At 38.6% G+C, this 11,369-nt stretch overlaps 1 protein-coding gene across 1 annotated transcript in view; it reads left to right on the top strand.

Moving 5' to 3' along the window:
• The window catches only part of LOC141463916 (ras-related protein Rab-10-like), a 33,317-nt gene extending 24,297 nt beyond the window's left edge, over window positions 1-9,020 (top strand). Inside the window, exon 6 of the mRNA XM_074146603.1 lies at window positions 8,640-9,020. Within this exon, the coding sequence (XP_074002704.1) occupies window positions 8,640-8,714 (75 nt within the window). The 3' untranslated portion in view covers window positions 8,715-9,020. The remainder of the gene's footprint in view (window positions 1-8,639) is intronic.
• The last annotated feature ends 2,349 nt before the right edge of the window (window positions 9,021-11,369 follow it).

The following is an 11,369-nucleotide window of genomic DNA, read 5'->3' on the forward strand; positions in this document are numbered from 1 at the left end:
CTGTTTATTTGGATGATTTACGCTGGTGCTTTTGAAGTTATCAGAACCTAAAGATTTGAGTTAATTAGTGGTAGAGTCAATATCGTAGCTGTCAGAGTCAGCATCTCTAACTGCCTGGAGTGTGTTGGCTTAAAGGTCCTTACTCCTCAGAGTTGCAATACTTTTGTAGGACTGAATTATTGTTAATTAGCTCTGAGAATGTTTTGCATCGCAATTTATTTTTAGACAGTAGAATATTATTTTAGACATTAATGGATGTTCTTCATGCAATGTGTTATCATTGCCATTTATCACCAATATTAGTTATACAAAACTAGCCTTCCATTCCAAATACTCTTGAAGTCATAATAAAGATAAATGAGCAAAATTACTGACAAAGTCACAAGTTGCAGTGTTTTGATTAAGTAGCCATAGGGGATGGTCAGAATAATAACTCAGGCTTGGACTGCTTCTAAATCAAGGTCTTGTTGTATTATACAGTAACACAAGTTGGTTATTTTGGGGGAGAAAAAAAAGCTTTTGATTCCTTTAGCATGGAAATGAAGCTCAGCAACTAAACAGTCAAATACTGTTTAGAACAGGAGGATAATGGCTGATCCTTGAAGAGCTGGCAAAAAATCTGAAATAAGATAACTCTTTTTCTTGTAAATGAAAAAGACATTGGCTACTGTAAATAGAGAATATATTTTTTAGTATGAAACACAAAAACTACAAAACAATAGCTACGATCATAGCTGCTACAAAGAAAAATATGTGTGAAGCAAGCATTTCTGCACAGAGTGTTTGGGTAAGGTCCAAGAGAATTCTCTGCAGCATGCAGAAATGATGTTTGGGTATTTCTCACTTTAAGATTGCTTACGCTTACTTTACTTGAAGTGGAACTTTAGTATTCCTGCTCATCTTCATTCATGGGGTTTGTAGTGCGGACATGCAAACAAAATCAGACCACGTTGAAAATGCTGCTGTAGCGCTGCATGGCTTTAGTTAGAACAGCTTGAGAATACAGTTGTACACTCTGCATCCATTTATGTGCGCTTGGAAAATATGTCTATGAGAATTTGTCAACTTTGTCTGTAGCAACATTTCACCTTATCTAGAAATGCTTGCAATCCCTGATGGGGCACCACGTGCCATTACTTTGGTGTATAATTTGCCATTTTTAGTGAAATGCATTTGTTGATTTAAAGAAGCACTCCTTTAGCCCAAGTGGTTTTGCCACTGGCCTGGTAAGAAACAGTTCACAGTAAAAAAAAATAAATGTACCATACAGTTTCACCATGGTTTTCAGGTTCGACAGAATAATTTACTTGTTCACAAAACCGTGAAATCTGAATGTCGTACTTGAATTTTAGCTTCCTCTAACTGATGAAGTTTTGGAGAAGGGAAGATGCAGTAGGAAGTGTGACTAGTAGATGTGCAAAATGACATGATAGATGCCAGTCTGAGATCACTTCAGTCACACATCCGTTCTGTGGTGGTAAAATACGTACTTGCTGATAGTAAAAAGGAGATACAGCTTTGCCCAAGTGTTTTGGCCCAAGACACCTGTGTCTGAGGTAGCAGGATATAGGGTCTCGCTTACTTCTGCAATAGCACCAGCTGTGTCAGGCCGATGAGATGCTTCAGTGGAAGCATGTCATTGCTTTACTGGTCCCACAGAGGAAACTCGTTTTAAGGAATTCCCTAGAAAAGTCTATTATGGCCTTGTGTTTCGGAAGTATGTGGAGGTCATTCAGAAGGAAGATAGATAGGCAGGGCAGGCTGGCAGGCAGTGGACCATTTTCAGATGCATTGCAGTCGGCTTTAGTAATCTGAGGAAACCTAGGATTTTTTATATACACTCTTGTTCACCGTCTACTACAGGCATTTCTTTAACTAAATCTACAGAAAACACGCCTGTAGATGGGGAAGATCAGTGTCTGGAGTTACAGAGCTCATACAGAAGTTATTGAGCTTCTTGATGCTCTTGAAATTTAGAACAAGTTGTGGTTCAGTGGAGGATTGGGAAAAAAACCCCACATTAAAATGTGTTAAAAAAAAGCAAGTTTGTATTTTCATCATTTTGTGCTCCATTTTCCTATCTCTTCTTTTGTGGTTTTACTTGTTGTGGGCTTAAGGGACAGAGAAGACTGCTGTATCCCAGTGATTTGGATAACAAAAGCACTGTTTGACCTTTCAGATATTTATCATCTCAACCATTCTATGCTGGATCTCAATCCTATGGCTGTAATTTACATGGGTAGTCTCATTAAAACAATCAGATGTTATTTGACAGCTTACATCAGTAACAGCTAAGGAGTCATGCTATGTTTTTGAGAACTCACCATTTTCAAACAAATCAGTTAAGAATAACTCATTTGATTGTATTCAAAAGGTTGCAGTGGAAATGAATGTTAATGACACAGCTTATTCCACAGGTTTTCTTAGATGTGTTGACAAATAACAACAGTATTTTATTTATTCGAAGTTCTTACGTGTCTCAGATATGCCTAAACCTGTTCATTAATAGATGGCAGTTCTTCTTTAACAATGCTTCTGGTTTCCAGTGAACTATTTGTACTACTGACTGTGAGTTAGTTCCCAAAAAGCAACGAAACCCCCAAAAAATACCACCCAGAATGTAGTGAGTACTTGCACTTTTGTGGTGTTTGGTTTCATGACTGACAAGCAGTACTCTTCTCAACTAGTTTTTTAAAAAAATATTACAAGCCTTTGTATTTCTGCCTCTGTGGGTGTGGTGGTTGGTATTTTTCTAAACTAGGAGCAGAATGAGGGAAACTGTATTCAATACAAGAGAAAAAAGATTTTTTTTTCCCTTTTCTGAAGGGAAAAAACTGCTATAAAACTAACCAAAACTTATGTTCTGCCTACCTCCCAAGAGTGATTGACTATTGATTGTTTTAAGATAATATTAAATAAACATATATCTGCTGAGCAGAGAATAGTGAAAATCCATTTAAGAGCTTTCCCTGTGCTGTTGAGAGCAACATTTAATGTTTAACAGCTGGATGTCATTTGAAATGAACATTCATAAGTAGCAGGCGTCAATTCTGTCCTTCCTTGATCTCCTTACATTCCTTTCCAATGGCAACAAGATGTTTGAGATTACACTGTGTGTCCAATTCCTTTGCTCCTTTGGAACCTTTGGAACTTGCTAGCTGATGTTAAACAAATTTGACAGGTCAAACTAAAAGATAATTAAGCTCCTGAGGAGTTCCTTGAAAATAAGGTGCTGGGTGCAGGAGAGGCAGAGTACTCTGCAGAAGGAAGGTCTCCAGCATTAGTTCATACAGTATTAGGCAGAGATGACTACACAGACTGAAAAATGCTTCCACCAGCCACTCCAGCTGGAGCTTGTATTGTGGATATCCAGTTTAATTCACTGCAGGACCCAAATCCATAGGAAATCGGATTTCGTTATTGACAAGGTTCATGGAATTGTTAGTTTGTCCAAAAGATCCCTGTCTCTAGCAGTGTACATTCAGTGTTTCTTTATTATCCTAAATCACACATGGAGCCGCAGGCTTTATTTGCCCTTTATTTATCTTGTAGCTACCACAGAATACTAATGTCTCTGTGAGGTTTTTCATAATGCTTGTAATGCTGTATTTTAGATCTATTTTGGATTTTTATCTGCATAACCTTCTTAGTAGCATTGGGTAGTATATTCAGCATTGCATGCATGGGAACCAAGGTACAGACATTAAAACAAAGAGGATAAATGGTACCAACTCACTTAGTGCTGGTGCGATGTAGGGCATCATTTTAGTACACTATCTTCTTTAATTAAAAAAAAAAAAAACAGTCTGTTTTGGATATTGAATGAGCCAGATATTCTTCTGGAAACGGTACCATATAATTAGGTCATGTAAATCAAAACTTAATCCTGACATTTGAGTATAGGGGATGAGATTCACCTTAGCCAGCTAGAAGTTACGTGACTGGTCTGGTGTGGTTGGAATCATCTCTATTCAATGAAAAGAGGTGCATCTTTTTAGCATAAATTGTGTTCTGGAGGTGCCTTTCTCTCTCCATTGATTATAGAGGACTCCATATCTCAGCCTATATGGTTTCATATGGTTAAAGTTAAATAAGTTTAACTACAGGAGACCAAAGGAATGTTACACACTTGACTGACTTCTGGCGTCTGCTGCTTCTGCAAGATCTTGACTTTGAAGCCAGGTTGCTCTCTTACATAGGGTTCTTGAGGTGCAACTATATTAATCCTTACATAGATGGTCTGTAGGGTTGAGGAACCTTAAGGTCTTCTGAAGTTTGTGAAATAACTAATTGCAGTACAACATTGTTACAGTCTACGCGGTATTAACAGAAGAGGGAGATAGAGACCCACACTTTGCCCAGTGGGTTAATTGTTTTAAACATTGTGGAATAGCAGGCTTTGCGAGCAAGGACTTCATCCCCATTTCTTGAGGAAGGTGTTCTGCAGCAGTTAGATCCTGCTGTGCCTGACCCCGTATCCTCTCCTGGTCCTCTCCCTGCCCTCCTCAGTGATCGCTTTCTCTGCTATCTTGTTTGATGCATCTTGTGTCCTGTCCCACCCGTTCCTGTTGCGAGATGACTGTCTTGCATTTTGAAAAAGTAATTTGAATTATGGAATACAGGGAAAATACACGTCAAGAAAATGGCAGGACTGATCTTAGTGACTGAGCTCTCTCTACTAGCACTTCAGGCACAGAAGTCACGTGAACTTGGTTGCATGAAGCTCTCTGCCATGCTTTGCCAGTCTTTGTCAACTATCGCTGTTAAATATAAACAAGAAATGATTGCTGCAATTAAGTATGATCATTTTATCATTAGAGAGAATATAAATCCCTGGAATTTAAAGAACTTATAAATAATGGTAACTTCAGTTACATTCCCTTCTGCTTGTTTCTCTGAAGCTGTTAGTTTCCCAGCAAGCACTCCAGATCTGACTTTAGCTGGGGACATCGAAATGGATAGAGTAACATCCTGTCATTCTTCCAAACCCATAGTGAACCCCACTTCCAAAGTAATGAAAACAGTATCAAAATACCAAGAACTGGTGCTAGAGTAGGTGAATCTGACTTGGTATGGCACTGATAATCTGAGCGGTTTCTCAGCAAGGAACATAATGAAGTTTTATAAATTTACTCCCATTAGAAGCCTTTCAAAGAATTTATCTTAGTTTTTGATATTTCCATTTGCATACCAGCTTAGCTTTCTTTCCACTTAAAAAGAAAAAAAAAAAAAAAGCCCAAAACATTTGGGATTTCAGCCATCTCATCACAGTTCCTGTGTTTAGAAGTTAGGTTACCTATTGCACGCCGGTGATACAAACTCTGCTTAGAGCTGGGGAGGAGAGACAGCCGGGAGGGGAGACAGCAGGAAGCTTAGAACTGGCTTGAACAGATGCCTGCCTGTTAGGTAAGACATGTCTGCTGTGCTATTTAACAGGAAAAACTTGTATTTGATAGCAGGAAGTTTCAACCTCTTAATAGATCACTGCAGGGTAGAGCGGCATCAGTGTCTGTGGCGGTATTTTCAAACCCCCGCTTTGCCTAGGATGGGTTCCGAAGCAGAAACTCAAGCTTCTGGATACCATTTTGGTTCTTCTCACCTTTTCACAGGTTTCTGCTGTTTGTTGGCTGGCTTGTCAGGGGGTGAGTTCCAACAGGCTGAGCTGAAATGTGAGCTGGAAGTGTTAGCGTGGAGGGAGCCCTGAAGAAGGAATGCTGCCCGCTTTGTTCTCGCAGGTGGGAGAGGTTTGCATACCTCCCTGCTGGAATTTCGGGAGAGGAGAGTGCCCCACCTCTTCCAAGGCTCGGCTGAAGTTGAGCTCTACCTGAGATGGCCTGATTGTTGCTTCCGTGCTTCATGCAGGACTCACCATATCTCTTCAAGTTATGAATGTGCACTTTTTAAATGTGTGTATAGCACATTTGCTTAAATGAATCCCAGGCCCTTATTTGTTTGGTGAAGTAGTCTTATCAAACTGAAGTGATTCTTAAAGTCCTCAACTTTTAAATGGCTTTTAAAACAAACTATTACCTCTTCTTTATTTGTGGGGAGGTGGTTCTTGTCTTTCTGTCCTGGCTAATTGGTTGATGAACTTCTATCAGATAACGGTTTTACAGATTATATGAACCATTTCATTGTAAAAGATTTCACCGTTCTTAATCATTTCTAGTACTAAGGATCCTTGCTGTACTTACACATGAAAGCTTACTCACCACCCAAAAGTACTATTAAATAGTAAAATATTCAAATAAGCATCTTCAGCGTTTAAGGAATATGCAAGCTTCTCCCCTCTAACCGAAAGCATGAAGTTAGATGGAACCTGCAACACTTTCAAATTAACTGTTTCCTCTAAAGTTAAGTAAGTGAAACCTGAATTCTGAAATTGTTCAAACAGGGATTTTTCTAAAACTCTTTGACTGCTTAAACTGAATATTTTTCTCCTGAAGAAAAAGTGGGGGTGGAACAAAACCTACTTAGTTTATGTCCAAAATAATCGATGCTCAGTGTTATTTTATGGTCTCAGTAGAGTGAATTTCAGTTTCTTATTGTACCATTATCTTCCAAAGCTTCCTCCCCCCACCTCAGAATCTTATCTCTAAACCAGTGTGGTGTCTTGTTCCTTGGGATGACAAGGTTATGGTTGTGTACTTTAAAGTCTGTTTTGCTCCCTCTTTTAAAAGGTCTTCATACATTACATTTACTGTCTACGCTTGAAGACTATCAAATACTGTCTCCACCTAGCACAGATCATAATGGCTAATGCCTGTTCTCACCCACCTTACACAACTGTGGAAAAAATTAAAACAAATGAGAAGTTAGGAAGCTGCATATTGGAATTTGTGTGAACTGTCAAGGGTAATAAAAATGTTATGTCTGTTGGTACTTGTTACTCGAACAAAAAAACAAGTAAAAGTGCCCGTGCTGTATTTCTTCATGCGTGATTTATATGTGACTAATGACAAGTAATTCCTCAAATCAGTAAGTCACAGTCTTCCAGTACCCTAGAATCAGAACAATAAGTGTTAATAATTTTATTGATGACAGCTTCCGCATCTGTCCTGAGGTTTAGACACTACGATACCTTTCCCGCCATCTGCTCCTGCCTCTATCCATCACGTCTGATCCCTTCCCATTCCCATCTTCTCCCCCAGCAGCATGCACTGTGGAAGCCTCCCTGGGTCCCTGCAGCCCTGGAACGGGCTCAGCCACCCTCTTCATGGGGATGGCCCTGGCACAGAGCAGCCAGCATGCTGGGAGCGCTAGAACTATTTCTACAGAAGGAAAAAGGAAACAAATTTCATGTGTCTTCTCCAGATTTTTAGGTAGTGTTAAATACTCTCAGCCAAAGAGGCCTAAGGCTTATTGTAACGTGGGAGAACCTTTTAGTTTCCTCGTTTTGAATCATGTGAGTAATTTTAGGTGAACCTTTCTGTATGTAGTCAATATTCAACTACACTTTCACATTGTGTATGTTAAGTTCTTGATTTTGAATCATGATTAGCATTGTACTATAAGATCCCTTTTTTTCTCTCTTCCTTTTTTTTTTCCTGTGTGTTGAATTTCATGAATTCCACCTTAGATGGCTGTCCTCTCTGGAAGCTTCTCTTTATTGTCAGAAATGGTTGTTTATGGCTTTTGGGTTTGGTTTGAGAGAGGAATGTGGCGAATCCAGTGGTTGCGCTTACTTCTCTGTGTATCATTACACACTTGGTAAACCTGCCAAGAAGCAGGCAGGAGAATGGCAAGTGAAGAAATTAAGACCTTTTTTTTTCCTGGGCTCGTGACAATATTCTCTACGTCTTTGTGCCTGAGTTCAGGGTTCAGTGTTCATAGTTCTAGAGTACAAGATTGCAACATGTACTCGTACTGTGTTGCACAACTGGGCTTGATTGTTTTGCTGGTCAGCACTAATTTTCTAGTTGAGTTTATTGCTGAAAGGAAGAGTCCCGGTTTTGCTGATTTTTATTTTCATTTTAATCCGCTTTTGCAGTCCGTACATAAATGTTTTACAAGGGCAGAGTACTATTTTGATAGTTTATCATGATAAAACCTGAGCTGTTTCCATTTGTGGGTATTCCTGATTATTAAATAAAGATAAGAAAACAGAGAATTTTAGTGAATTTCACAAAACAAGTTAACGTCCTCTGTAACAATTAATAGCCTGTGCTTTTTTTTAATGGGTACTGATGTTCTATATTTCCCTACTCCTTTCAACTGGATTTTTGCACCCCGTGCTCAATACTTCAAAGATTAGCGTACTTATCTGCAAATTACTGAAAATTGGTGTAGTTAACATAAGAACCTGTACATAAGAACAATTTATGTGAGTAAAGATTTACAGGATCAGTTCATATGGTTTGTAGCGTCTCCTCAAAAGACACTTTCTATCATCTGTCACCTTCAGTTAGGAGAGATGTTTGAGACAGCTAAAGAATGTAAATAAACCAAGCTGGGACTTGCATGGGCATCAGTCTCCGTCTAATTTATTAGAAAACCGCAATCTTTTAATTAAATATTCAAAGGAAAAATATATCCAGTGACCCCACCAAATCTTTTGCATATTAAAATATGTGAAAATTCAAGCTTTTTGATGGTTTTGTTCCAGTTATCTTAATTGTTTGCTTTTGTTTGCTTTACAGAAATCCTGTGTATTGTATGACTTAGATGTTGTGACTCTAAATGAAAGTAAGAAGAGAACCTGCTGTGCATTCTGAAATATTCTTATTCCATTTTCTCTTCAGAAAATATTTGCAAAGGAACATACAGGATTTTTAAAGTGAGCCTGTAATCCCAAAACACAGTATTTAGGCATCCTTTGTATTACACAAACTTTGTTGCCAAATGTTTTGATATGTTTATATTATATTTTCATATGTCTAATGTGAAGTTAAAACAACTATCTGACTTTGGAATTACTAGATGCATCACAGGATGACTGCATTTGCATACAAATGTTTGCAGAAATGAAATCTAAGTGTACTATTTTCTCTTATTAAAAAAAAAAAAAGTAATTTACCTTGACTTTTTTTTTTCTGTGTTATTTATACCAGATTTGTAATGCAATTGAACATAGACATCACACAGGCAATCTTCTGATATATGAAATCACTTATGCTATCCCCCACATAACGTCTCTTCAAGTAGTTGATATGTTCTGCAGTTCCTGAAGATAATTTCCTGGGAATTTTTGGCTTTGATTCTTTATATCCATTTCAGAAACATACGTGTTACTTGAATACCCTTGAACAGGGAGGCTGCAAAGGTGAGGGCTGAGAGAAAAGAATAAGCCATATACAAGATCAGTATGTGGCTGAAACTTCCTTAGAGGGCAGAAAACACAGAACAACAGAATGCATCCAGTAATAATTATCTCGCTCATATAAACTTTTATCATTCTATAAAACAATTCACACAGGTGTTAGCAGCATACCTGCATTTTCAAATGTTCCTTTTGTAGTAAATGGTGACGATATTAAAAGGGCATGCAATGCTTGTTTGATATTGTGAGGTATCCGTGTTCTTTTCTGAAAGCGTAAATACATCAGGTATCTGAATCTGCTTATTTAGATCTCTTTTATACTGGTATGTAATATCTTTAATTTTAGTGGAGGGTATCAGATTTTCGTTAAATTTAAATGAGGGCAGAATCAGGATGCCAGTTCCTTTTTCTTAAAAGAAAAGAACACAAACCTGCAGGACAAGCACAAAGCAAACACAAGTTGGGAAATTTGAAGAATTGCGGTGATTATATTGTCTTTTTATTATTTTAAATCATTTTGCCTGGGAGATGTGGTTCTTGCTGATTATTAAATTTTATTGTTTTATCACCATTTGTGAATGAATAATACTACTGTGCAAAATGGTGTTGTGAGCTATCCCAGCACGTCCAGAATAACTGCTAACTCCACTGGCTTATTGTTCTGGAATGTCACTACTCTCCTGAAATATGCCTGCTTCTTTTTTGAGGGCTGTCTACAGATTGTCATAATATCAAATTACTATTAAATTTGGTATTGAGACAATGGGCTCAGCTGGAAAATGCTTTTCTGAAGCACATGGGACCTAATGTGCCTAAGCATCCTGTCAGGTTACTGTGCCACTAGACCATTTAGTTGGCTTGCAGAAGGATGGGAAGGGCCGCATATTTACAGCTGCTCCTGAGACTACTCATCACGGCCAGTCACTTAAGCTGCCATTGAGAGCAAAATCTGAAAACAAGGAACAAAGGATAATCCCTGCTTTAGCTACAACAATAGCAGAGGAAGAAAATAGTGCTGGAAGGGATTTTAGAGGCTGTCTAGGTCCTCGTCTTATCTCGGCCTCAGATCAGCTGTCCCTGCTGTGCAGCAGGAAGATGCTTAGAGACCTGGAGTGATGGAGATTGCACGGTGTCTCGGAGTGGTGTACAGCCCTTACTTAACTGGTTTGGCAAGCAGGAATTTTCCTAATACCCAACCTAACTGCTACACGTGGAAAGCAGGTTTTCCCTTTCCTCCTGACGTAGGTGAATGCCTCTGCCTGCCCTCTCTCTTCTCCATAGGCCAGAAAACTCCTGTCCCTTCTAGTTTGTAGTTTGAGTTTTCAGAATCCTTTGCCATTTTTGCCTCTCTCCTCTTGACATTTTTGAGTTGGTTCTCAGCTATCCTGGAGTGTAGACCTGAAAACTGAGCAAACTATTCCAGTTTAAATAATATCAGCTGGATAGATTAAAAGGATTTTTTCATTATTTATGATACTCCTATTTATACATTCCAGCATCAGCATTAATGCAAGGCAGCCTAACACTGCTCATGATTCGTAATCTCTTTTTTTGAAGAACTGCCTTTTTATCCTGGTATGTACTTGTGCAGTTGACTATTCCTTTGTATGTGTAGAACCTTCTGTTTCTCCTCATTCCGTGGCATTTCAGTTTCTCCGATCTGCCAAGATCCTTCTGAATCGTAATGCTGTGCCCCAGCATAGTTGGAGCCTCTTCCCGCAGAAACGGTCTCCAAATGAGAATAAGTCTACTCTGGTCAAGATACATGATGAAAGTACTGAACGGTTCTGGATCCAAGAGAGATCTCGGTGAAATCCTGTTCAATGTACCCTTTCAGCTTGGGGGTACTAATTATTGCCATATAATTTTGCACTTACTTTATACACTTGTCTAGACCATATTTTGTTTTTGGTTAGAGCACATTACATGAAACCCTGTGATCCTCACTCTTTCTACCCCATCCACAAAGCCTGTCACCATCCGATAGAAGTAGACTAGATTGATCTGGTATTATTTGTTACTGACAAACCCGTGCTGTTACTTCTCATATCTTTACTTTTTAGATTCTTGCTAATGGTTGGATTACCCCTTGAAATCTTTTTCTTTTTTT

Source organism: Numenius arquata, chromosome 4 (assembly GCF_964106895.1).
Source record: "Numenius arquata chromosome 4, bNumArq3.hap1.1, whole genome shotgun sequence".
NCBI lineage: Eukaryota > Metazoa > Chordata > Aves > Charadriiformes > Scolopacidae > Numenius > Numenius arquata.